This window comes from Lucilia cuprina, chromosome 4 (assembly GCF_022045245.1).
Source record: "Lucilia cuprina isolate Lc7/37 chromosome 4, ASM2204524v1, whole genome shotgun sequence".
NCBI lineage: Eukaryota > Metazoa > Arthropoda > Insecta > Diptera > Calliphoridae > Lucilia > Lucilia cuprina.
The window spans coordinates 84,655,763-84,683,092 of record NC_060952.1 but is presented as its reverse complement, the minus strand read 5'-3'; the positions used below and the strand labels follow the sequence as shown (position 1 = coordinate 84,683,092).

The following is a 27,330-nucleotide window of genomic DNA, read 5'->3' as shown; positions in this document are numbered from 1 at the left end:
AACACTTGCTGCCATAGTGTGTGCCTAAAGTCAATTTCCTTTTCCCTTCAGACAACTGGTTTTCAACTTGAGCTGAACATTAACTTGTTGAAATTAAAAGAATCTTTTGTCTCTCAGACTTCAATCATTGAGTGGATAATTTAATTGAAATTCAAATTGCTTGTGCCGTTATAAATGTAGTTTTAAGAATAATTAATTATTGTGATGGCTAAAAAATTATATGTTATAACCAAATGAGTTTTGAAAAGAGAAAAAAAGGAAAATAAAAACAAGTAGGAATTTATAGTCGGACATTGCCGACCACATGATGCCCTACACCAGTCAGTATGTTAAAATTGTGGATTTTTTTTATATAAAGCATTTAATTTGTTTTATTGTGAAATTTTTTACTTATTGTTGACAAAAAAGAGATTTTCTACAAGAGGGCTCATAGGGAAGAAGGGGTAAATATGGGCCTATCCTTATAAATTTTGGTAAATGAATTTACGTCTACTTCAAAGTCATTTATGTAGATTTTAATCGTTTTATTAGTAATTATAAGTGAATTTTGACCTTCTAGTCATTTTCTGAAGGGGAGTTTGTATGGGGGCTAGGGTCAAATGAGGCCCGATCCTTATAAAAATTTGTATTGTCATTTATTGTTTTATAAAACTAATTTTTGCTGATTTTTGTTGACATTATAAAACATTTAACGTAATTGTGAGCCTAAAGGCCCGATTCGGGGGGTACGGTTGTATGGGGGCTAGAAGAAATAATTGACCGATTTCAACGATTTTCAATAGCGTTCGTCCTTGAACCAAAAGAAGAGTATGTGCCAAATGTGCCATCAAATTATCTTTAAAATTGCGACCTGTACACAAGGTTTACATGGACACACAGACAGACGGACGGACGGACGGACATAGCTAAATCGACTCAGAAAGTGATTCTGAGCCGATTGGAATACTTTAAGGTGGGTCTAGGACCAATATTTTTGGGTGTTACAAACTTCAGCACACACGCATAATACCCTCCCCACTATAGTGGTGTAAAGATATGTTTCGAACTCTTCCTAGTTTATTCTTGTTAAAGAAATAAAATACTTTTTCATAAAGATTTTTAGTTCACCCTAATCTATTGTATATGACAATACATCTTAATAAATCCATTTTGTATTACTTTGTTTTACTTTCCACTTTTAATACCATCTAATCAAGTTCATATTTTGTATTGTTTTGTTTTGTTTTGCAAACAAAAGGATTACACATCTGTAAAGGTGTCATAAATCAACAAAAAGTTCAACAATATTTCCGCACAAAAGCAAGGGAATTCAAAGGGAAGAAAAAAACTCGTTAAAACAACATTTATTTTTTTTATCATGGTTGGTTGAAGATGAATTACGTGAAAATTTGATAAATTCAATGGAAAATTTTAAAAGTAAATGTTTAGGTATTGAATCACGAGAAGTGTGGGTGGAGTTGTTGAAATTTTTGCTTTAAATTTATGTTTTATTTGTTTATAGGTTTAAAAGCTTAAGGCGTAATAATCGGTAATTTCTAAACGTTTAGTCTGATTTGCTCAAATAAACAGAAATGTTGAAATAACATTAAAGAAATTTAAGAAATATTATGATATTTATATTCTACACCACTTTAGTCCTATACCCACCTTAAAGTATACCAATTGGGTCAGAATCGATTTAGCTATATCCGTCCGTCTGTCCGTCCATCCATCTATCTGTCTGTCTGTCTGTCTGTCTGTCTGTCTGTCTGTCCGACCTTGTACTCAAACTACAGGTCGCAATTTTGAAGATAATTCAATTAAATTTGGTACATGTTCTATTTTCCCAGGGACAAAGCCTATTGAAAATGGTTAAGATAGGTCCATTATTTCACCTAGGACCCATACAACTGAACCCCCCAACAGGGCTTGAAAACTTTGTAATCCAAGTACAGGTCGCAATTTTGGAGGCAATTTAATTAAATTTGGCACATGATCATGATGGTACCGTGGAATGGTTAACATCGGTCCGTTATTTCACCTAGCCCCCATACATCTGGACCACCAAATAGGGCTTTTAAAGTTTTTAATCAAACTACAGGTAGCAATTTTAGAGATATTTAGAGAGATAGAAAGCCTGTTGTATAAGAGGCTTAATGTAGTTAGTTAATTAGTTAGTTAGTTAGTTAGTTAGTTAGTTAGTTAGTTAGTTAGTTAGTTAGTTACTTAGTTACTTAGTTAATTAGTTAATTAGTTAATTAGTTAGTTAGTTAGTTAGTTAGTTAGTTAGTTAGTTAGTTACTTAGTTATTTAGTTATTTAGTTATTTAGTTATTTAGTTATTTAGTTATTTAGTTATTTAGTTATTTAGTTATTTAGTTATTTAGTTATTTAGTTATTTAGTTATTTAGTTATTTAGTTATTTAGTTATTTAGTTATTTAGTTATTTAGTTATTTAGTTATTTAGTTATTTAGTTATTTAGTTATTTAGTTATTTAGTTATTTAGTTATTTAGTTATTTAGTTATTTAGTTATATAGTTATTAAATTATTTAGTTATTTAGATATTTGGTTATTAAGTTATTTAGTTAGTTAGTTAGTTAGTTAGTTAGTTAGTTTGTAGTTAGGTAGTTAGTTAGGTAGTTAGTTAGTTAGGTAGTTAGTTTTTCAGGTTTAAGAATTAAACGTTTAGAAATTACAAATTTATGCATTTAATTACCATACTGTTACTAAAATATCAACCTTAAGGTATGCAACAATTTTGGTTTCCAAATAAAAATATCACTTTTCATTTAAGAAACGTTCCAAAAATAAACTATTCTAGAAGTATTCCTATTTCATTTGAAAGTACAAAACAATTAAACGCACCAGTCGTTTGTGAAATTCTTCCTTTTTTTATTTAAACTGGATTCTATCTGTTCTATTTTTAAGTAGAATTTTTAAGGCATCATGTTTCCAATTTATTTTGCCCAAATGACGAATGACCTAAAAATGTATTTGGAGGTCAAAAGAGACACAAGAACATACTGGTATATTTTAAAACGTTGATGCTATACGTCTTAGTACAAATGTATTTTTAACATGGAAGGTATGCGATACTCATCACCCACTATATGTAGTTTTTTTTATTTCAGTTTAATGCAAATGGCACAAAAAATTTATTATTATTCATTCAAATTTTTATGAGAGAATTACTTTTATGTTTAGCAAAACGAGTCATAAATAAAGTTTGTGAAAGGTTTTATTTGAGTTTCAATATAATATTTTCTGGTGGTATGTACAAAAGGAACACATTTTTAATATGATTTTGTTAAGTTTTTATAAATGATATTAAACTTATTATACTCTATTTTTATTTAATTATTATGTATTCTTTAGAAAATTTAAGAGATTTGTCTTTAATTTTCATTAAGTTATGCGCATTAACTATTTAAAATATAACGCTTTTCGATTATTAAGTTATTCTTTAAAATTAAACATCCCTGTTAATGCTAAAAACTTGGCAGCACTTTTGTTTAGCTGGACAGTGATGTTAAAGTATTTTGTTAAAAAACGTAAATAAAACTGTTTTAAAAATTTAATATTTTTCAAAAAAGTTTCAAAATGTTTAACCCTTTTCGATCAATTATGTTTAGTATTTATTTTTTAATTAAATTTAAATTTAAAAATACATTTCCTACTAGGAATAACCAAATGCTATTATATTATTTTATTATTCAAAAAACGCAACATCACCACCATTGTTCAACAGCTGTTATTTGTTTACATTTTGTTTTTCTTTTAGCCGGCATTTATTTTTTCTGCTCTTAATTGCGTAAATTCTTATAATCCTCGCTTTAATGGCTCTGCAAAAGTTAAACCTTATTCCATTCAACCTAACAAATACCTCCATGAGATTCTTTCATGCAACCACAACAAAATGTAAAACATTTCGTCAAATGTATCGTGACTTCTGGACACCTAAACAAGCTAATCAACCACCCTATGGCCATTTCACACAAGTTGGAGATCCTGTGTTACGTGCTGCAGCCGCTGAAGTACCTAAGGATATGTTAAATAGTAAAGAAATCGATTTGATTGTGGATCAAATGATTAAAGTTTTACGAAAGTACGATTGTGTAGGCATTGCAGCACCACAAATTGGTGTATCTTTGCGTATTATTGTCATGGAATTTAGAAAGGATTTGGATAAAAAATTTACAAAGGAAGTGTATGAGGCTCGGAAGATGTCACCACTGCCATTGACGGTAAGTTTGAAGTTGGTTTTAATTGATGTGCTTAAGAAATTTGGAAAGTATTAATAAAACCGAATGGAAATGTGATACCAACTAGAAAATCAAAATTTTTAAATTTTTTTTGAACAACAAGCGCGGATCCAGGGAAAGAGAAAAAGAGAAATTTACCCCAAAACTTTTAATACAAAATATAAAAATAAGGAAGAAGTAAAAAATAAGTGGAAAAACAAAAGTCAGATATATAGAAGGAGAGATAGATACGTAGATATATAGATAGATAGATAGATAGATAGATAGATAGATAGATAGATAGATAGATAGATAGATAGATAGATAGATAGATAGATAGATAGATAGATAGATAGATAGATAGATAGATAGATAGATAGATAGATAGATAGATAGATAGATAGATAGATAGATAGATAGATAGATAGATAGATAGATAGATAGATAGATAGATAGATAGATAGATAGATAGATAGATAGATAGATAGATAGATAGATAGATAGATATAGGTACATATTAATTGATTTTAATAGCTACATATTCATTGATTTTTATTTCCGTCCTTTCAAGGTCATGATTAATCCCACCTTAAAAGTTACAAACTACACCAAACATAAGCATCCCGAGGGCTGTATGAGTGTTCGTGGCTATTCCGCTGAAGTTGAACGCTATGAAGGTGTCACCTTAACGGGTATAGGTAAACGGGATACACCCTCCGAGCTACAACTAACAGGTTGGAATGCACGCATAGCACAACATGAAATGGATCATTTAGATGGCAAACTATATATAGATCAAATGGATCGTTCAACATTTTACTGCACCTGTTGGGAGACGGTCAATTCAAAAGCTGGACGTGTGGAAATACCATTTTATAAATAGAAAAAAAAATACTTTCGGGGGGGAAATTTTTACATTAAAATTTTCTAAAAAAGAATTTTAGTTTGAGTTTTAAAATCAAGAGATTATATTAGGTGCAATTTTAAAATGTTATTACTTTTGTTATTAATTATTGAAAAATAAAGTCTTTTTGTAAATTTAATTACATTACTTTTTTAGTTAACTTCATATTTTTTTCGATTTTATCTTAATAATTTAAAATTTTTTATCAAAATAAGTTGAAATAAAAATTGATAAAGTTTTTTCACAAACACATTTCAGTAACAAAACAACTCTCTCTGATTAAACTCTAAAAAACGCAATTAAAAAAACTAAAACTCCATTGAAATTTAAAAATTAGAAAAAGAACAATTTAAATTTAAGTCAAATATAAATACATTAAAAATAATCATTAAACAGTGCTTAAAATAAATACAATCCATTTATTAAAATATCAGTGTGACAAAAATCCATTTACCTTGAGCAGCACAAAAATAAAATTCATTTTTTAAAAGCCTTACCTTTACTAAATAAAATAAAAAAAAAATAAATAACAAAAACAACACTAAAATAAATATTGTCAAAATGTTTTAAATTAATGATGACGATAACGAAATATTGAATAATGACAATAAGAACAACAAAAGATTCTTCTTAAAAAAAATATTTGAAAAGAACTACATATATTACAAATAAACATATTCCTCATATCTTTTCATCTATTGCAATGTGTATGAAATAAAATTTGTTATCTGTAAAAATCATTGCTTAAAAGAAAACCCAAACACAAAAGAAATAAATAATAACTTTTTCTACTACTCAGACAGTTTTAAATCATCAATATTGTTATTTTATATAAACACACAAGAAATAATATGTTTTCTGTCACCCAACTTCCCATTAATATCCTTCTTGTAATCATTATTTTAATATTGAGTGATGGAAATATACAAATTGGCAAGTAGTAAAACAAATCCTCTTTAAACATATGAGTCATTCCTAAAGAAGCTGCAAATTTTTAAAACAAAACTTAAAAAAAATAACTTTTTCATTTGAAATTTTGAAAATTAAACTTTTTCGTCGTGTATTTGTGTGTAAAAATTCTTGATACATTTCAAATTTTTAAAAATAAATTCGGCTAAACATGAAATGACTCATATGTTTAGCAAACTAAAATTTTTCGTAAAAGGCACAGTGGTTAAAAAAACTTCGTAAAATATCTTTTTTTAGAAATTAAAAATTAATTAATAATTGCTGTAGGAACTGATTTTTATAGATATTCTTGACGTGTTAAGATAACATTTTTTTTATATAAATAGATAGAAAGATAGATAGATAGATAGATAGATAGATAGATAGATAGATAGATAGATAGATAGATAGATAGATAGATAGATAGATAGATAGATAGATAGATAGATAGATAGATAGATAGATAGATAGATAGATAGATAGATAGATAGATAGATAGATAGATAGATAGATAGATAGATAGATAGATAGATAGATAGATAGATAGATAGATAGAAAGATAGATAGATAGATAGATAGATAGATAGATAGATAGATAGATAGATAGATAGATAGATAGATAGATAGATAGATAGATAGATAGATAGATAGATAGATAGATAGATAGATAGATAGATAGATAGATAGATAGATAGATAGATAGATAGATAGATAGATAGATAGATAGATAGACAGGACATTCCATCTGACAGACTAGAATACTAACTACTAACCTACTAGATGCATTACTTTAAGGTATTAATAGTTACGCCTTTGTGATTTGTCACAGCCACATTTGGTTCAATTCGTGGGTGCGTAAGGAGATGAACGACCCGTGTAGTAATGGCGGACAATAATGGTCTCAGTGTCAATCCTGGAAAGCTTAAACTTGTTATATTCTAGAATAGATACAACCACACCTTTACTGAGTTGAGCTTAAATATCCAGATAGTGCAAAATGCTAAGGAATCATTCTTGATTCTAAACTACTATGAAATCTGAATATTAAAGCGTATTATGATGTATGTCGAGTGGAAAGCATTCATGTGGAAGGATTACTGGTCCAAAACGCAGCTTTCCAACACAGGCGTTGTTTATCTTTTTACACTAATTGCCGCCGAACCTTTTGTGCCTGGAATTGCACATTGAACCACTTGCTGTTGTCCCACTGAATTTATCTCATCCAGCATGAACCTTATGGGTCTGATCAGACAAAATGATCACCTGGCTTATCTATGAAGGAAGGTCTATATGATTGATGGGCTTTACAGGATGAGTCATCCTGACAATGCATTATTGGCGCGCTAGAAGATTATATGTTTAATACGATGACTTTTTTGGGAGTTGTTAAAATGAGAATGAAGAGGAAACACTTCCTCTGTCCTGCCTTGACAAATATCAGGACTGAAATTCTAGACAGTGCAGGTATTGCATGAACTTTGTTCTATCTAATTTTAATATATATAATACGGAATCGTTTTTTCATGCTTTTGACTGATTTTATACTTAAAAATTAAGACACTTAAAACCACTGTGTCCTAACTAACATTTAAGTTGAAAATCCTATTTTGTCAAACAAGTAACAAATACTTGTAAACAATTCAAATTGTTCTTATTTTACATTTTTCTCCCCCCATCACATGAATTTATTTTTTAGTCCTAGCAGCAGATGAATGGCAAGAACCTTATTTTATAGATCCTCAAACCATCGGTATCCAATGGCAAACAAGTGACACAGCTGTAGGTGTACAAACGATTAATGTTCGAGAAGAAATTGTTGTACCATACAAATTGGCTAAAATCAATTATAATGGTAAGAAGTTTACTATACTCAACAGATACTTAAAAATTACTTACTACTTAAAAATTACTTATTTTCAATAACAATAATGATAATAATGGTTGTTTGCATAAATTTTCCATAAACATAGGCACTAGTATACCATCATTGGGAGCTTTTGATATTGGTGACAATAGCTTATTAGGTGCTAGACTTATTTCGACTGACAATCAATGGTATGAGTAATCAGTTTTATTTAACAAATTGTTTGTAAATATTTTTAAGTCTTCTGTTATTTTACGTTTTATTTACAGGTTTATTACCATAGAAAAGCGTCAAGATTTTGAAAATCCTCAACAACGTATATATTTTTTTCAAATTTATATTAAAGATATTGCGTTGCCAAATGCAGTGGAAGCTAGTGTTCTGATTAAATTGGAAAATATTTTTGATAATACGCCTACGCTGACATATGCTCCTTCGCCGTGTAGGATAGAGGTGAGTAGATTTTGAGACATTAGTTTAATACAAAAAAGGTTCGATCTTTAAGATTAGTTCAGTCATACTAGCACAGACACAAACCTAAGTATTTTCACAATAAACCTTAAAAATTCATTAAAATTCCTAAAGTCATAAGTTTCTCTTCAAATACTCTCTCTGACATATGCTCCTTCGCCGTGTAGGATAGAGGTGAGTAGATTTTGAGAATTTTTAAGATTTTAGCTTTCAAATTGAAAGGTTCGATCTTTACGATCAGTTTAGTAATATTAGCACAGATACAAACCTAAGTATTTTCACAATAAACCTTAAAAATTCATTAAAATTCCTAAAATCTTAAGTTTGAGTAAATTTTGAGTATTTTTAAGATTTTAGTTTTAAAATTGAAAGGTTCGATCTTTACGATCAGTGCAGTGACATTAGCACAGACACAAACCTAAGTATTTGCACAATAAACCTTAAATATTCATTAAAATTCCTAAAATCGTAAGTTTCTCTTCAAATACTCTCTCTGACATATTCTCCTTCGCCGTGTAGGATAAAATTCCTAAAATCTTAAGTTTCTCTTCAAATATTCTCTCTGACATATGCTCCTTCGCCGTGTAGGATAGAGGTGAGTAGATTTTGAGAATTTTTAAGATTTTAGCTTTCAAATTGAAAGGTTCGATCTTTACGATCAGTTCAGTGATATTAGCACAGACACAAACCTAAGTATTTTCACAATAAACCTTAGATATTCATTAAAAGTCCTAAAATCTTATGTTTCTCTTCAAATACTCTCTAGGAACTTCATTCAAATTACATATCTGATTGTATTTTCACGGTCTATGATCCAGATGGTATGGATCGTAATAACATACGTATAGAGGCCGTAGGTAAAAATAATGAAAATTCTATATTTGCATTTGTGGAACACGGAGAGACCACTACCTATGAAAAACAATATAAATTAAAGTAAGTTCCCATAGATTTATAATAAAATCTATAAACCGACTTAAAAAAATATATATTACTTTATTCAGACTACTTGAAGAACTACACTACGAGGAAAAAGCCATCTATAATCTTGATGTCAAAGTCTATGATATGAATAATAACACAGGAGATATATTTGCCATATTGGAAGTAATTGATTTACCAAATCGTGATCCTATATGGGTAAGACCTTTAACAACGGCCACATTTAACGAAAAAGAAGAACAGGTATTAAGGTTATAACTCATTTGAAATCCAATAATCCTAAAATGTTCCAATTCTTTAAGATTTTCAGTTTAAAAGCTATAGATGGTGATACGGGCATTGATAAACCCATTTGTTATAGACTGGAATTTGAGGATGATTGTAAGTTTAAAATCCGAAAAGACTTTAATATGTTTTAATAAATATTTTCCTTTAGACTCTGAATTTATTACCATTAACTCCTCTACGGGCATGTTGCATATTCAACCCATAGATCGTGATCGTTTAAATCAACAGATTTTTAATTTTTATGTAAGTTTAATCAAAATTCCAATGTTATTTAAATCGCTTTAATAATATATATTTAATCTCTAGACTTGTGCCTATAAATGTGATGATCCCTTGTGGTTTATAAAAAATTCCACAATTTTAATCGTTCAGGATATAAATGATCATATGCCAGAGATAACTTTAGAACCAAATGTGGTACAAGTTTTAGAATCAAAGTACTCAACATTGCCACTACAAAAGTTCTTTATAGAAGATTTAGATTTGGTAAGCGTAAGCATAAATCAAATATTATCCAATTTTATTAAGTAGCATATCTATATTCCTTTAGGGTTCCAACGCCACCTATAATGTATTCCTAACAAATTCCGTTGAAACAATCAAATATGCCGAAGCTTTTACCATGATTCCGAATAGTGGTTATCAGAAAACTGAATTTTCTTTAACAGTAACACATGCTGATCAATTAGATTATGAAGACGAAAAATGGAGAAATTTTGAATTAAAGGTACTATTTTATAGTGAGCACAATAATGAAAATCTGTGATCAGTTTCATTTCCAAACAATATATTACATTTTATGTGAAAACATAAAATTCCATATTCTGTCTAAACTAAAAAAGAAGAGCAAAAACAATCACTTTTATTCCCAACCAAAAAAAAATTGGAAATAATTATTTTGTACCATTTTTCATTTACTGACTAAACTGAATAAGATAGAGCTATCAAAATATTAGCTTTTTGAATGAAAACATAAAAGTTCATTTTCTGGCTAAACTAAAGGAGCTAGAACAAAGACAATGAAAATCTGTGATCACTTTCATTTCCTATCAAAATATGATTTTTTGAGTGAAAACATAAAAGTCCATTTTCTGGCTAAACTAGAAGAGCTAGAGCAAAAACAATGAAAATCTTTGATCACTTTCATTTCCTACCAAAATATGAATTCTTGAGTGAAAACATAAAAGTTCATTTTCTGACTAAACTAGACGAGCTAGAGCAAAAACAATGAAAATCTGTGATCACTTTTATTTCCTACCAAAATAAGATTGTTTGAGTGAGAACATTTTCTGGCTAAACTAAAGGAGCTAGAGCAAGAACAGTGTAAATCTGTGATGGCTTTCATTTCCTACCAAAATATGATTTTTTGAGTGAAAACAAAAAAAGTCCATTTTCTGGCTAAACTCTGATCACTTTTATTTCCTATCAAAATATGATTCATTTCCTACCAAAATATGATTTTTTAAGTGAAAACATAAAAGTTCATTTTCTGGCTAAACTAGAGGAGCTAGAGCAAAAACAATGAAAATCTGTGATCACTTTCATTTCCTATCAAAATAGGATTTTTTGAGTGAGAACATAAAAGTCCATTTTCTGGCTAAACTAGAGGAGCTAGAGCGAAAACAATGAAAATCTGTGATCACTTTCATTTTCTACCAAAATATAATTTTTTGAGTGAAAACATGAAAGTCCATTTTCTGGCTAAACTAGAGCAGCTAGAACAAAAACAATGAAAATCTTTGATCACTTTCATTTCCTATCAAAATATGATTTTTTGAGTGAAAACATAAAAGTCCATTTTCTGGCTAAACTAGAGGAGCTAGAGCGAACACAATGAAAAACTGTGATCACTTTTATTTCCTACCAAAATATGATTGTTTGAGTGAAAACATAAAAGTCCATTTTCTGACTAAACTGGAGGAGCTAGAGCGAAAGCAATGAAAATCTGTGTTCACTTTAATTTCCTACCAAAATATGATTTTTTTGAGCGAAAACATGAAAGTCCATTTTCTGGCTAAACTAGACGAGCTAGAGCAAAATATGATTGTTTGAGTGAAAACATTTTCTGTCTAAACTAAAGGAGCTAGAGCAAAAACAGTGTAAATCTTTGATGGCTTTCATTTCCTACCAAAATATGATTTTTTGAGTGAAAACATAAAAGTCCATTTTCTGGCTAAACTAGAGCAGCTAGAGCGAAAACAATGAAAATCTGTGATCACTTTCATTTCCTACCAAAATATGATATTTTTGAGTGAAAACATAAAAGTCCATTGTCTGACTAAACTAGAGAAGCTAGAACGAAAACAATGAAAATCTGTGACCACTTTTATTTCCTAACAAAATATGATTGTTCGAGTAAAAAATAAAAGTACATTTTCTGGCTAAACTAGAGGAGCTAGAGCAAAAACAGTGTAAATCTGTGATGGCTTTCATTTCCTATCAAAACAGGATTTTTTGAGTGAAAACATAAAAGTCCATTTTTTGGCTAAACTACAGGAGCTAGAGCGACAACAATGAAAATCTGTGATCACTTTCATTTCCTACCAAAATTTGATTGTTTGAGTGAAAACATGAAAGTCCATTTTCTGGCTAAACCAGAGGAGCAAGAGTAAAAACAGTATAATTCTGTGATTTCCTTTCATTTCCTACCAAAATATGATTTTTGAGTGAAAATATGAAAGTCCATTTTCTAGCCAAACTAAAGAAGCTGGAGCAAAAACAGTGAAAATCTGTGATCAATTTCATTTCCTACCAAAATATAATTTTTTGAGTGAAAACATAAAAGTTTATTTTCTGGCTAAACTAGAGGAGCTAGAACAAAAACAATGAAAATCTGTGATCACTTTCATTTCCTACCAAAATATGATTTTTTTTGAGTGAAAACATAAATATCCATTTTCTGGCTAAACTAGAGGAGCTAGAGCGAAAACAATGAAAATCTGCGATCACTTTCATTTCCTACCAAAATATGATTTTTTTGAGTGAAAACATAAAAGTCCATTTTCTGGCTAAACTAGAGGAGCTAGAGCGAAAATAATGAAAATCTGTGATCACTTTTATTTCCTACCAAAATAGGATTGTTTGAGTGAAAACATAAAAGTCCATTTTCTGGCTAAACTAGAAGAGCTATAGCAAAAACAGTGAAAATCTGTGATCACTTTTATTTTCTATCAAAATATTGTTGTTTGAGTAAAAACATAAAAGTGCATTTTCTGGCTAGAGGAAAACAATAAAAATCTGTGATTTGTTGAGTGAAAACATAAAAATGCATTTTCTAGCTAAACTAAAGAAGCTAGAGCAAAAACAGTGAAAATCTGTGATCACTTTCATTTCCTACCAAAATATGATTTTTTGAGTGAAAACATAAAAGTGCATTTTCTGGCTAAACTAGAGGAGCTAGAGCGAAATCAATGAAAATCTGTGATCACTTTAATTTCCTACTAAAATATGATTGTTTGAGTGAAAAAATAAAAGTCCATTTTCTGGCTAAACTAGAGGACCTAGAGCAAAAACAATGAAAATCTGAATCAGAAAACATAAAAGTCCATTTTCTGGCTAAACTAAAGAAGCTAGAGCGAAAACAATGAAAATCCGTGATCACTTTCATTTCCTACCAAAATATGATTTTTTGAGTGAAAACATAAAAGACAATTTTCTGGCTAAACTAGAGGAGCTAGAGCAAAAACAATGAAAATCTGTGATCACTTTCATTTCTTATGAAAATAGGATTTTTTGAGTGAAAACAATAAAGTCAACCTTTTTTTTTTTTGTTTTTAAGATTACAGCAAAAGAAGTAGAAAATTTGCAACACCAAAATGAAGTCACTTTAAATATCGAGCTAATAAATTGGAACGACGAGTGGCCTATATTTGAACGTGAGTCTTATGATATTGAAATCTATGAAAACGCTACCGAGGGAACGCAGTTAATGCAAGTCCAAGCTAGAGATCGAGATATAGGAGATAGAGTAGTGTAAGTCAGTAACTGTACCATTAAATTACTTTGTTTTTCAATAATTCGATTAATTTACAGACACTCTATAGTGGGCAATATGCAAGGCATTGCTATAGATTCTACTTCCGGATTAATAACTTTAAATAAAACCAATGTATTTGACTTTGAACGTCAATCTTTGGTAATGCTTCAGATTCAAGCTAAAGATTCCCTTATCACTGATTATAGTCAAGATTTACATACTTCATATAGTCAATTACAAATTAAGATATTGGATGTTAATGACGAAACTCCGGAATTAAGAATGGTAAATATGTTTGTACTTTACAAAACTGTAATAGATCTTTAAAACTTTATTTACATCATTACAGCCCCGTTTCATTGTTAATGTTACCGAAAACTCTCCAGCTTTAACTCTTATTACGGATAAAATTGAAGCTCGTGATCCTGATTCTTCAGCAAATTTAAATTTTGAAATTTTATGGTCTCAATCTTATGCCACTAAAAGTGGTCAGGAAGTAGACAAAACTAATTTTCTCGAGTGCTTTATAATCGAACGTGAGTTGCTGACTAATAACTTAGTTTATGGTCAATTAAAGATAAATAATCAATTCAAGTCCCAGGTGGATTATGAAAAATATGATACGATATTTTTAACCATAAAAGTTCAAGATTTAAATCAAGAATTAAATGAAGATTCTTCTACAGGTAAGGAAGAGTTTAAGTAAATGCTATTAGATATATATTATACTTAATGTTTTGATTTTAGCTGTCTTAACCATTAGAATAGATGATATTAACGACAATCCTCCACAATTTGTTACCGGCACTCTGGAGGAGCCACGTAGTGTTACCGAATTGGAGGATATAATGAGTACAATAGGTTAGTTAACAAGATTTAAGTACTTTATAAGATTTCTATATATAAATAACAATATTAAAAGGTACCATTGAGGCTTATGACATAGATGGAGCAGGAAATAATAATATAACGTATAAAATAAGGTACATATCTAGTAATTGGTTTTAAAACTGTTATTTTCACACAAAATCTCGCAGACCCATAGGTAATCTTACGAAAAGAGGCTTGATAGTCATAAATAGCACTACCGGTTTACTGAAAGTAGCAGGTCTGATACAATGCGATATACCTAAAGTGTATAATCTGGAATATGAAGTTATTCTTAGCGATTCATTACATGAGACCAAAGGAAAGGTATATAGTTCAGAAATCTCTATTAACAAAAAGATTTTACTTTAAGAATTCTCTTGCAGATTAATATCACTGTGCTGGATATTAACAATCAAGTGCCTACTTTAGATGAATTTCAGCAACAAGTATTTATTTATGAAAATGCCACCACTGGAACTATAGTGGGTCAAATAAAAGCTCATGACAATGACAGAGATAGTAAGTTTAACAAATTGTCTTTAACATTCTGCAAAGTTATTTTCCCATATTTTCCTGTTTAAACAGGTCCTCACAATAGTTTGGAATATACCATTAATAGTGCTTTGGTTGAGCTACATAATTTATTCCAAATAAATACCACCAATGGCGAAGTTAAAGTTAATTTACGTAATGGTTTTATACTTGATCGAGACTTGGGTATTACCTATCATTATATACCCATTGATATAAGAGATAATTTTAATTTTATCAATTCTGGTTATGGTCGTAAGTTTAGGATTTAATCATCCAATGTTTGCATTATATCTAGTTGTATTTGTTAATATTTTAGCTGTAAATCAGAAATCTTCATTCATAAATGTCACTTTGAGAGATGTTAATGACAATGCTCCCTTAATGCCTGATAATCAACAATATAAACCGGAATTTTCAGAAGCTGATCAAGAGGTTAATGCTTTGACATAAACAATTTAAACTTATTTTAATATTTGTTGGTATATTTTTTTTATTTAGAACACCATGTCTAAAATGGTTTTATTAGCAGAGGATCGAGATGAACCTAATACTCCCAATTCTCAACTTGTATATTCTATATTATCTATAAAACCGGGTAAGTTTGTGTTTCGGCAAAAAAATACTCAACATGTTACAACATGTTTGTGGATCTAGTTAATTAGATTATTAGGACTTGTGTAATTCATTTTAAATAGTAATAGTAGCGATCTATTATTCGCCAAGCATAACCACACAGTCAGCAGGTTGATAAATTAAGTAAAAACGAGAAGATATAAGATCTCTTGAAGATCAGTAATTTGAATTCAGGTATTAGTTGCCGTCTACAGTTTCATGTATATAGACAAACTTCTAGTGATAACAAACCAAAGCCCCATACCTTGTATATAGTTTCTGATGTCTTAAATAATGCCACCGGTGATTGCACTCGAAAAATATGCAGCCTGGAAAAAGGATCGATTCATCAGAATTCGAATTTCTATGTAAGAGACAATGGTGGGACGTGCAGACTGATACTTTTATCTCATGAAGAAGACTGGTGACGGACGTTAAAGAACTGGTAAACTTGATGATGGAATCTGGTGAATCTTTATCTCCATGGAATTCATACATCAGTTCTTCATAATGAACCTTTCTCACCTTTGCATTTAGAATGGAGAAAGAGGTGCTACGAGCACCTCATGAGGCCTCATTTCTCACTCCCATCTAAACTAGCGGGTACAGAAATCGGGTGACCAGAGAGTAACTTTTATTTACCAGTCATTCGAGAGGTCCCTTCGGAGTACCGATAAGGTGACAACGTTAAGGAACTGGTGAACTTGGTGGTGTAATCTGGAGAATGGTTATCTCCATAAAATACATACGCCAGTTCTTTACAGCTCGAAAACTTCCGCCTGGTAAACCGTCCTCACCATTGTGTTTGGAATGACCAGAGAGCAAAGTCTCGAGAGGACCCTTCAGAGTACAAAGAATGGATGTGTTATCTTATGGAGAAGACTGGTGACGGACCACAACGTAAAACTTGATGATGTAATCTGGTGAATGTCATTTCTATCTTGGTGAAACGCCCTCACCTTTGTTTGTGTTTGAAAGTAGCTCATGAGGCCCCATTTCTCATTCGCCATTTAACCTATCGGGTAAAGAAAGTGGGTGATCAAACAGTACAGTTTCGAAACGTCCCTTTGGAGTCCAAAGAATGGATGTGTTATCTTATTGAGAAGACTGGTGGCGGACCACAACGTTAAACTTGATGACGTAAACTGGTGAATTGTAATCTCCATAAGATACATACAATACTGATCGAAACCTACCTCCCGGAGCATTTTTCTTGGTGAACCGTCCCCACTTTCGTGTTTGGAAAGGAAAAAGATATGCTACCAGTGCCACATTTGATTCATCATCTAAAATATCTGGTAGGTGACCATAGGAAAAACTTTTGGACTTTGTTATTTACTGGTTATTGAATTGATCTCCCAGAGTACTGGAGGTGTTTTTGGTTGAATCCAAATAGCGGAAACAAAACTTTGGATTTACGGCGATAATTTCGGAATAATTTTGGTGTTTTTGCCTAATAACAGAAACCCCACAGAGGAGTGACTAGAGGACTAAATGTTGAGAATGAGTTGTGAACGAAAGTAATGCATCTTGGAAGTTACGCAAATAAGCAGAGATGATCAGGGATAAGATAGCTCAAGTACTTGAGCAAATTGCCTTTCAAGGATCACATGTGATTCTTTTTAGATTATTCTAGAAGTTGTTAATTTAAAACTAATTTTAAACTTTTATAACTTCTTATTTTAAATTTTTTCTTTTAGTTAAAAATTTTAATCCAGATGTACATGATTTTAATGATTTATTCACTATTACAACTTTACGAAATCGTGTTGGACGCCTAAAAACATTGAAAGCCTTAAAAGGTTACTATGGCTTGTGGCAAATTGAGATAGAAGCCTCCGATCAGGGTCTACCACAACTGAGAAATTCTTCGGTATATGAAGTTAACATAAAACCATATAATTTTCATGAACCTCAGATTGTGAATCCTACAAAGCAGAAATCTATAAGAATCTGGTAATATCTTAAAACGATGAGTGTCACGAAGCAATTAAGGGTTAATAACTTATTCTATAATTTATAGCTATTCCCTGCAAGAATCATTACGTCCTTTATATCAAGCCGATTGTGTTACACGTTTAAAACCTTTTGAGGTCTTTGATCCGGATGGTGGAGAATACGGTGATGTACATTTTGAAATATCAAGTGATGGTAGTATTTAACAGGAGCTATCTTTTTGATTGTATTAATAAACTTAAATTCTTTTTAGCGGGTCATGATAAATATTTTGAATTGGTTAAGGAATCTCGTAATTCCACAAACTTTTATGTCAAACAGTTAGTGGCTGCTGGTATCTATAATGTAAGTTAATGACAGTTCCACGATTTATCTATATAAATTAAATGAAACCCTTTTACAAAATTATTGCCATAAACATAATGTTAACTATTTTTCAGATCAATTTGCGTGCCATAGATGGTGGAGGTAGTACTTCTTCGGAAATTAGAAATCTTAAGTTAGTTTTTGTAGATATGTTGGGTAATCCAATGTTTTTACAGGAGACCTTTAATACTGATTTCACTGGTAGTTATTTAAGAAATAATTTAGGGAGATCACTAATTAATTAATTTTCATTACTCTTAAAGAAAACGAACAAGGTCTTGTTGAAGAACGTTTCGTTCCACAAGCTTATGATCCGAAAAATGAGGGTTTAGATGATCCAGATGAGGCATATAAATTATACTATTTTATAGATGGTAAAATGAATATAAGAGAAACATTTTAATAACTTGGAACTAAATTATATCTTTCAACTATTTCTTAGATTCTTTTTGCCCAGAAGATGCCAAATACTTTATATTAAACCCTGAAACAAGACTTTTAAAACTAAATACCACTTTGGATCGGGAAAACATTGACAAACTTATATTACGCATAAAGGTCTCCAATAATGAGCAAGGTCTAATAACTAATCCTAATAGTGTAAATTATACCTTGTTAGTGAACGTAATCGTAAATGATGTTAACGATAATGACCCAAAGTTTAACCAAGATATGTATGCTGCCGGTATAACAACTAAAGATTCGATAGGAAAGCACATAATGACATTTAAGGTAAAAAGTTTTGGCGATTATAGTTACACGGTATTTCTAATACGAAAAATACCTTCTTTCAGGCCCTGGATCCCGATTTAGATGATGTTATTGTTTATGCGATATCTCAAACATCCTATGAAGTTTATGGTGAAAATTTGAGTGGAAATTATTCAGAGATTTTATACTTGAACTCGGAATCAGGAGTTTTAATTTTAAATTCTTACGTTACAAATACAATGAAAGGTTATCTAATGTTTGAGATAGAGGCTGTTGATTTGGTAGGCCATACAGCTCGAGCTTCAGTAAAAATCTATATTGTATCGGAAAAGAATCGTGTAAAATTTGTATTCTTAAGTGATATACAAGTTATAAGAGAAAATGAGAAATTTGTAAGTATGTTCTTATTTAGTCCATAGACTTATCAAAACAATAGTCGGTAAAGTAATCAATAGGCTTATCTGGGTACTAGTTTAAAGACTAATACATTGAATATTCGAAAGGCTAGACCATAGAATATTTGATAGGCTAGTTTTTTAGGCTATTATTATTCTATAGACTAGAATCTTGACTAGTTTAGTTTATAAACTAATCCGTAGCATAGTCTATGGTTAGACCATATACTATTTGAAAGTCTAGTTTTTTAAGCCTGTATTATTCTATAGACAAGGCTCTTGACTAGTTTAGTTTATAAACTAACCCGTATACTTGTCGATAAGCTAGTCTATAGACTAGACGATATATTGGTCAATAGAATACTTTATAGACTAGTCATTAGAATATTTTATAGACTAGTTGTTGGACGAGTTTATAGACCAGTAGTTAGACGAGTTCATAGACCAGTCGTTAGACATTGGTCGATGGAATACTTCATAGACTAGTCGTTAGATTAGTTCACAGACTAGTCGTTAGACTATATTATAGACTAGTTGTTAGACGAGTTCATAGACCAGTCGTTAGATGAGTTCATTGACTAGTCGTTAGACAAGTTCAAAAACTAGTACCTTGATTAGTTGTCTGACAAGTTTAAAGGCTAACCCATAAACTGGTCAATAAACCTGTCGACATTCCTTAGATTACCCCTATAGACTGGTTCATAGACTAGTCAGTTAACCAGTCGTCAGACTAGTCATTAGAATATTTCAAAGACAAGTAGTTAAACTAGTTTCACTACTAGTCGGAAGACGACATCATAGTCGTTAGACGAGTTCATTGACTAGTCGATGGACTAGTTCAAAAACTAGTACGTAAATTAATACATTGATTAGACTGGTCGATAAACCTGTTTAAAGACTAACCCATAGACTGGTCGATAAACCTGTCGACATTCCTTGCACTACCCCTATAGACTGGTTCATAGACTAGACCATAGACTACCTTATACATCAGTTCATAGACTAGTCAGTTAACAATACGACAGACTAGTAGTTAGACTATTTCATAGACTAGTAGTTATAGGCCAGTCATTAGAAGACATCATAGATAGCATTGGTTAATCCATACACTTGTCGATATGCTAGTCCATAGATTAGACGATGGAATACTTCAAAGACTAGTCATTAGACTAGCCGTTAAACTATTTCAGTCGTTAGACGAGTTCATCGACTAATCTTTGGACTAGTTTATGAGCTATGCGTTATACTAGTTCAAAAACTACCCCTATAGACTGGTTCATATATAGACTGGTTCATATAGACTAGTACATTGATTAGTTGTCAGAAAATTTTAAAGACTAATCCATAGACTGGTCGTAAACCTGTCGACATTTCTAAGACTACTCGATAGACTGATTCATAGACTAGACCATAGACTACTTAATAAACTAGTTCATAGACTAGTCAGTTAACAAGTCGACAGCCTAATCCATAGACCGGTCGATAGAATAGTTGATAATCTTAAAAAATTGTTAATTTCGAAAAAATCCTGATGCCTCCTAAACTATTTTTCTAACTAAACTAATTCCAGTTACGAGAACAATTTCAAGAAATCTATGGCTATGAAATATGTAATATCGACTCCATAGATGATGTCACGAATATACGAAACCAAAAATCAAGACAAAGAGCCACCAATACTTCATCGGCCTTTATAACAGAAGTTATTGTACATTTTATAGATAACAATGAAGCTGTTGATGCTTACGATATACAAAGACGATCTAATGATTTAGCTTTCATATCACGTTTACAAAATTCTCTACAACATCATAATCTAATATTAAATGATATTCCCCATATCGAAATGGAAGCACAGACGCCATTTGTAGAGAATTGGTTAATAACTGTTTTAGGGGGATTAAATATTGTATTGGGCGCTGTTGCGGCAATAATGATCGTTTTATATATCTTAAAAATTAGATCTTTAAAGAGACAATTGAAAGCATTTGAACCGGCTGAATTTGGTTCGGTGGCTTCAAATCTTAATAGATTAGCAGGACCTTCTATGAATGTTTTCTCGGTTGAAGGTTCTAATCCTGTATTTAATAAACAAACAAATGAAATCAAACAAAGAGGAGGAGTCTATGACAATGAAACCAGGTGAGTTTGTTAACATTTAACTATATGTTAAATATTTATAAAATTTTTACACCTAGCTCCGAATCCGAGGATGATGAAGATGATTTTCGTGATCTACATGATGATCCTTTATTCGAAATGAATAGTTTAAATAATTTTGAAACCAACAACAAAACAGTCACCTCAAATTTTGATCATAAAATTCTTAATAATGATTTTTTCAATGTCAAAGATAAAACAAATAATTTAGAAAAGGATTTGGATAAAAAACGTTATTAAAACATTACAATTTATTTAAATTTAACAAATATTTTACACAATATCAACTTAATTAATAAAAGAAAAAGAGTAATTATATCAAAAATACAAATAATTTTGTCCACAAATATACAAAACAAATTAATGTTTCCTTTGCATTTAGAAAAGACCTTCAATTTCACCAGTTTCAGTATTCAAGTCAATATCATAAATGCACGGACGTGTAGGCAAACCAGGCATTTTAGTTATTTCACCACACATGGCTACCACAAAACCAGCTCCTGCAGAAACATGCATGCTGCTAACGGTCAAAGTGAAACCCTTGGGGGCGCCCTTAATGGCAGCATCGCCGGTAAGGGATCCGGATACCTTAGACATGCAAATGGGTAAATTGCCAAAACCCTTAAAAAAATACAAATGTTGTAGATTTGAAGGCAAAGCAGAAGATGAATGTTAACTAAAAAAAACTTACAGCATTGGTTAATTTTTCCATGGCACTTTGTGCTTTAGGTGTTAGTTCTACTTTAGCTGCACCATACATTTTTTGGGCAATGGTATTCATTTTGTCCAACAACGACAATTCATTATCATATAGATATTGGAAGTTATGGGAATTTTTGCAGGCATTAATAACAGCTTCAGCCAATTCAGTTGCTCCAGCACCACCATCACTCCAGTGAGTACAAACAACAGCGGCAAAGGCACCAGCTTTAAGGGCAGCCGATTTAACCAATTCGTGTTCTGCATCAGTATCAGAGCTAAAATTTTTAATGTTTTTTTTTCGTGTTTATTTGTCTATTCTGCTGGTTTTTAATTGTTAGTTCCAGTTAGTAATGATGAAATTGTTTATTTAATGCGAATGATGGAATTTTTTTTATGAATTTTCTTAACACTTGCACTTTAAAATGGACATAAAATTTAGATTTTTTATATGGATGAAGTAATGGACCGATATTGCTAAATCGTATCAGTAGAAAACTTATTCTGTCTGAACTAGAACTGAACTAGAACTGAACTAGAACTGAACTAGAACTGAACTAGAACTGAACTAGAACTGAACTAGAACTGAACTAGAACTGAACTAGAACTGAACTAGAACTGAACTAGAACTGAACTAGAACTGAACTAGAACTGAACTAGAACTGAACTAGAACTGAACTAGAACTGAACTAGAACTGAACTAGAACTGAACTAGAACTGAACTAGAACTGAACTAGAACTGAACTAGAACTAGAACTGAACTAGAACTGAACTAGAACTGAACTAGAACTGAACTAGAACTGAACTAGAACTGAACTAGAACTGAGCTAGAATTGAACTAGAACTGGACTATAAATCAACATCAAATGAAACTAGAACTGAAATTAAACCGACAAAACAGAAATACACCGGATCTTTGTTTCAGGTTTATTACGCACATTTTCTATACAAAATACCTCCAACAATCCGTCAAAAATGGACGTTTCCCGAAAGTTGTATATTCTCAATTTTTATATTCTGATCGAAATGCGGTCAATATTTTGGCACAAATGCGTAATATTTAGATTAATAATAGAGCAATTGCAAAAAACTTTATCTTTTCTAACACTGGCAGTGTTATCTAACTAAATCTAACTAATTTTGTAGGTAAAATTGTTTCCAACAATTGATGATTTAATTAAGTTAATAGAGAGTTAACTAACTTACTGAAATGATGAATGTATGTAAATTAAAAAACTCCACTTACCTATGACGATTAATGGCCACCACAACGGGCAAACCGAAAGAACGACCATTCGAAATGTGTTGCAATAAATTGGGTAAACCTTTCTCCAACAATTCCACATTCTCTTCAGTATATTGTTTGTTTAGAGGAGCGCCAGCTGTAACAGGAGCACCACCACCATGCATTTTCAAAGCTCGAACAGTGGCCACCAAAACAACAGCATTTGGACTACGACCCATAGAACGGCATTTAATATTACAGAATTTTTCCATACCAATATCGGAACCAAAACCGGCTTCGGTGCACACGAAACCTTCCTCACCCACCAACTTTAGTGCAATTTCATCGGCCACATTCGAAGAGCAGCCATGAGCAATATTGGCAAATGGGCCAGCATGTACCATAACGGGGGTACCCTCTAAAGTTTGCATTAGATTAGGTTCCAAAGCATCCTTAAGCAGAACAGTCAAAGCACCCGTACAACCCAAATCATCAGCTGTTACAGGATCTCCCTTACGATCAAAAGCCACCACCATTTTCGATAATCTATCCTTCATGTCTTCCATGTTCTTGGCCAAAGCTAAAACAGCCATTATCTCACTAGCCACCGAGATGGAATAGGAAGTGGTACGTGTGAAACCTTTTTCAGTAGCCGATTGACCAATAGTTACTTGTCTCAAATATCTATCGTTTATATCAACAACACGTTCCCACATAATGGTATCAGGATCAATATCTAAACGAGCAAATTTACCCTTTTCCTCATCAGTCAAACTATCGGGATCTGTCTTGTTAATGCCCAAACGTTGTAAACGTCTCAATTGAATTTTCGAGAATTTTCTTTCACCCTTAATGCGGGGCACTAAACGATCGTATAGTGCCTGATCTTTTTGTGTATTTTCATGGAAAATACGTGTATCTAACTGAGCGGCCACTAAGTTATTGGCAGCAGTGACAGCATGTATATCACCAGTTAGATGTAGGTTAAATTCTTCCATGGGTATAACTTGAGCATAACCACCACCGGCAGCACCACCTTTAATACCAAAAGTGGGACCTTGTGAGGGTTGACGCATACAGGCGATGGCATTACGTTTTTTATGGGCGCAGAGAGCTTGAACTAAACCAATAAGTGTGGTACTTTTACCCTCACCCAGGGGAGTAGGGGTGATACTAAAGAATAAATTGTTTAAACAGTTAATTGTGATTTAACTTTTTTAATTATGAAATGTTTGACATTAAAGTATATGATTAAAGCTTTCACTTATGGTATTTTGATTAGAGAATTAAGAATTGATAAAGCTATTGTTATCTTATAGTAAAAATGGGTTAAGTTCAAATAACCAATTGGTTTAAGTTCAAATAACCAAGAAATTTTATATAAATTTGATCAACTTACCCTGCTACCACAACATAAGAACCTTCACCTCTTGACTCCAAACGTTTCAAAACACTTAAAGCAATCTTAGCCTTTTTATTACCATACAAAGACACTTCATTGCCGATTAAACCAATTTCCTTGGCCAATAATGAAATATTCTTGGGAGTCTGTGAACGAGCTACAACAATATCACTAAAAATCAAAAGAAACAAAAAATTTAAATATCAACTAAAACGTTTTGTATTTGTAAATACAAATTACTAACCTGGGTACTGGTCTAGCGGGTCTCAATGTCAATGGTGACAAATCCCATGTCTTTTTCAATAATTTCTCAGCTGCTGTAAAAGCTGAACGTACAGTATTTTGCATTAACATGGCTACGGTCATGGGACCAACACCACCAGGTACAGGAGTTATAGAAGAAGCTACCAATTTAGCTTCTTTAAAATCAACATCACCAACCAAACAAGTGCCGCTTTTTTTAGTAGGATCTTAAAGAGACAGAGAGAGAATATTATTATCAACAATTCTGAAATATTTACGCTATGAAATCTAAACATAGATTATTGAGTATAAAAAATGTATATATATTTTTTTAATATTTAATTTACAAATGACCTTCTCTATCAGTGGGGCCAAAATAAAAAATAAACTGATAAGAATACAAACAAAAAATATTACGTGAACTGAACAACTAAATAAATTTTTAAAACAAATTTCACTAGCTGCGCTCTTGCGTAATTTAGAAAACAAGAACTGAACTAGAACTGAAATAAAACTGAACTAGAACTGAAGTAGAACAGAACTAGAATTGAACTAGAACTGAAGTAAAACAGAACTAGAATTGAACTAGAACTGAAGTAGGGCTAAACTAGAACTGAACTAGAACTGAAGTAGAACAGAACTAGAATTGAACTAGAACTGAAGTAGAACAGAACTAGAATTGAACTAGAACTGAACTAGAACAGAACTAGAACTGAACTAGAACTGAACTAGAACTGAACTAGAACTGAACTAGAACTGAACTAGAACTGAACTAGAACTGAACTAGAACTGAACTAGAACTGAACTAGAACTGAACTAGAACTGAACTAGAACTGAACTAGAACTGAACTAGAACTGAACTAGAACTGAACTATAACTGAACTAGAACTGAACTATAACTGAACTAGAACTGAACTAAAACTGAACTAGAACTGAACTAGAACTGAACTAAAACTGAACTAGAACTAAACTAGAACTGAACTAGAGCTGAACTAAAACTGAACCAAAACTGACCTAGAACTGAACTAGAACTTAACTGTGAACAACATCTCCCAATAATAAGGATATATTTTTTACCTGGCTTAACATTGATACCACAATCAATCACGACAGCACCAGGTTTAATCCAAGAACCCTTAACCATTTCTGGTACACCAATACCGACAACTAAGATATCAGCAGTACGACACTAAATTCGAAACCCAAGAAAAATCTTTAAAATAAAACAATCCATTCTTTCCCCATAACATCTACTTACAATATCCTCGATATTCTTGGTCTTTGAATGACAAACAGTGACGGTAGCATGATGCCATTTCAAAAGCTCAGCAGCTGGTGTACCCACAATTTTACTACGTCCCAAAACAACAGCATTAGCGCCAGCAATTTGAATACCCGAACGTTTGATCAATTCAATACAACCCCAAGGAGTACAGGGCATAAAACCGCTTAAATCACCAATGGAAACGCGTCCCTCGTTCATTGTATGCAAACCATCGACATCTTTTTCGGGACAAACGGCATCGGTAACTTTGTGAGAATCAATTTTATTCTCACAATCCAAAGGCATTTGTACAATGATACCGTGAACATTGGGATCATTGTTAAGGAAGTTGATCTAAGGAGTTAGAAAAAAAAAAAATAAGAAAAAAATTGTATTTTACGAAAATTTTTAAAAACAAATTTAGTAATTTCATTGAGTTGGAATCATTTAAAACTTGATTAATTTAATGCTTTTAAATTTTTGTCTAAACATAAAACACCTAGAAAAATCTAAAATCGGTAATATGAATTTTTGATTATCAGTTTAAATAGTTGTACTTGTGTGTACACTTCAAAAAGTTTTAACCTTCAACTTCATATAACTGGTCTTATCCAGAATAATATAGATATTCTTCAGTCATTATCTAAACAGAAAACCTAATTACATATCTAGTGAACATTTTTACCACAGCACTTTACCCTTAGCAATTGGACGCGTTTATTTATGGTTAATTTTACAATCTACTTCCTAATTGGTTGCTAATTAGATTTAATTTTAATCTGGTTTGTTTTAGAATACATATATTCAACATAAACTGTTGTAAATATTTGACATGATAAATAAATGGGACATCTGTTCACTAAGTGCTTACTAATCTCCGAGGTCTAGAACTGAATTAAAACTGAACTTGAGTATAATAGAAGTGAACTTAACTGGAAGTGAACTAGAACTGAACTGAACTAGATCTAAACTAGAAGTAAACTAGAAGTGAACTAGAACTGAACTTGAATTGAACTAGAACTTAACTAGAACTAAACTAGAACTGAACTAGAACTGAACTAGAACTGAACTAGAACAGAACTAAACTGAAGTGAACTGAACTGAACTAAACTGAACTAGAACTGAATTAGAAATGAACTAGAACTGAACTAGAACAGAACTAAACTGAAGTGAACTGAACTAAACTGAACTAGAACTGAACTAGAACTAGAACTGAACTAGAACTGAACTAGAACTGAACTAGAACTGAACTAGAACTGAACTAGAACTGAACTAGAAC

At 31.5% G+C, this 27,330-nt stretch overlaps 3 protein-coding genes across 3 annotated transcripts in view; 2 read left to right on the top strand and 1 right to left on the bottom strand.

The window, feature by feature from the left end:
* Positions 1-3,744: 3,744 nt before the first annotated feature.
* On the top strand, positions 3,745-5,264 carry LOC111683236 (peptide deformylase, mitochondrial-like). The gene is made up of 2 exons (XM_046949091.1): positions 3,745-4,224; positions 4,793-5,264. Exons 1-2 carry the CDS (start codon positions 3,817-3,819, stop codon positions 5,102-5,104), a joined length of 720 nt encoding a protein of 239 aa, XP_046805047.1. The 5' UTR covers positions 3,745-3,816; the 3' UTR covers positions 5,105-5,264.
* Positions 5,265-7,470: 2,206 nt separating this feature from the next.
* LOC111683235 (cadherin-23-like) lies at positions 7,471-21,754 on the top strand. Its single transcript, XM_046947942.1, has 29 exons — positions 7,471-7,537; positions 7,770-7,925; positions 8,044-8,128; positions 8,207-8,390; positions 9,175-9,344; positions 9,413-9,593; positions 9,653-9,731; positions 9,787-9,881; positions 9,945-10,124; positions 10,189-10,365; positions 13,417-13,610; positions 13,671-13,899; positions 13,964-14,300; positions 14,362-14,475; positions 14,537-14,597; positions 14,652-14,808; positions 14,868-15,003; positions 15,070-15,270; positions 15,335-15,450; positions 15,517-15,613; positions 17,331-17,586; positions 17,654-17,781; positions 17,840-17,931; positions 18,027-18,153; positions 18,216-18,326; positions 18,395-18,684; positions 18,747-19,055; positions 20,629-21,200; positions 21,257-21,754. The coding sequence occupies exons 1-29, from the start codon at positions 7,471-7,473 to the stop codon at positions 21,456-21,458; spliced, it is 5,103 nt and encodes a 1,700-aa protein (XP_046803898.1). The 3' UTR covers positions 21,459-21,754.
* Positions 21,425-27,330, bottom strand: part of LOC111683241 (C-1-tetrahydrofolate synthase, cytoplasmic) — an 11,969-nt gene continuing 6,063 nt past the window's right edge. The window contains exons 4-10 of the mRNA XM_046947941.1: positions 26,046-26,405; positions 25,865-25,976; positions 24,789-25,014; positions 24,542-24,715; positions 23,164-24,315; positions 21,910-22,195; positions 21,425-21,839 (exon numbers count right to left, since the gene is read on the bottom strand). Coding sequence (XP_046803897.1) covers positions 21,597-21,839; positions 21,910-22,195; positions 23,164-24,315; positions 24,542-24,715; positions 24,789-25,014; positions 25,865-25,976; positions 26,046-26,405 — 2,553 coding nt within the window. The 3' untranslated portion in view covers positions 21,425-21,596. The remainder of the gene's footprint in view (positions 21,840-21,909; positions 22,196-23,163; positions 24,316-24,541; positions 24,716-24,788; positions 25,015-25,864; positions 25,977-26,045; positions 26,406-27,330) is intronic.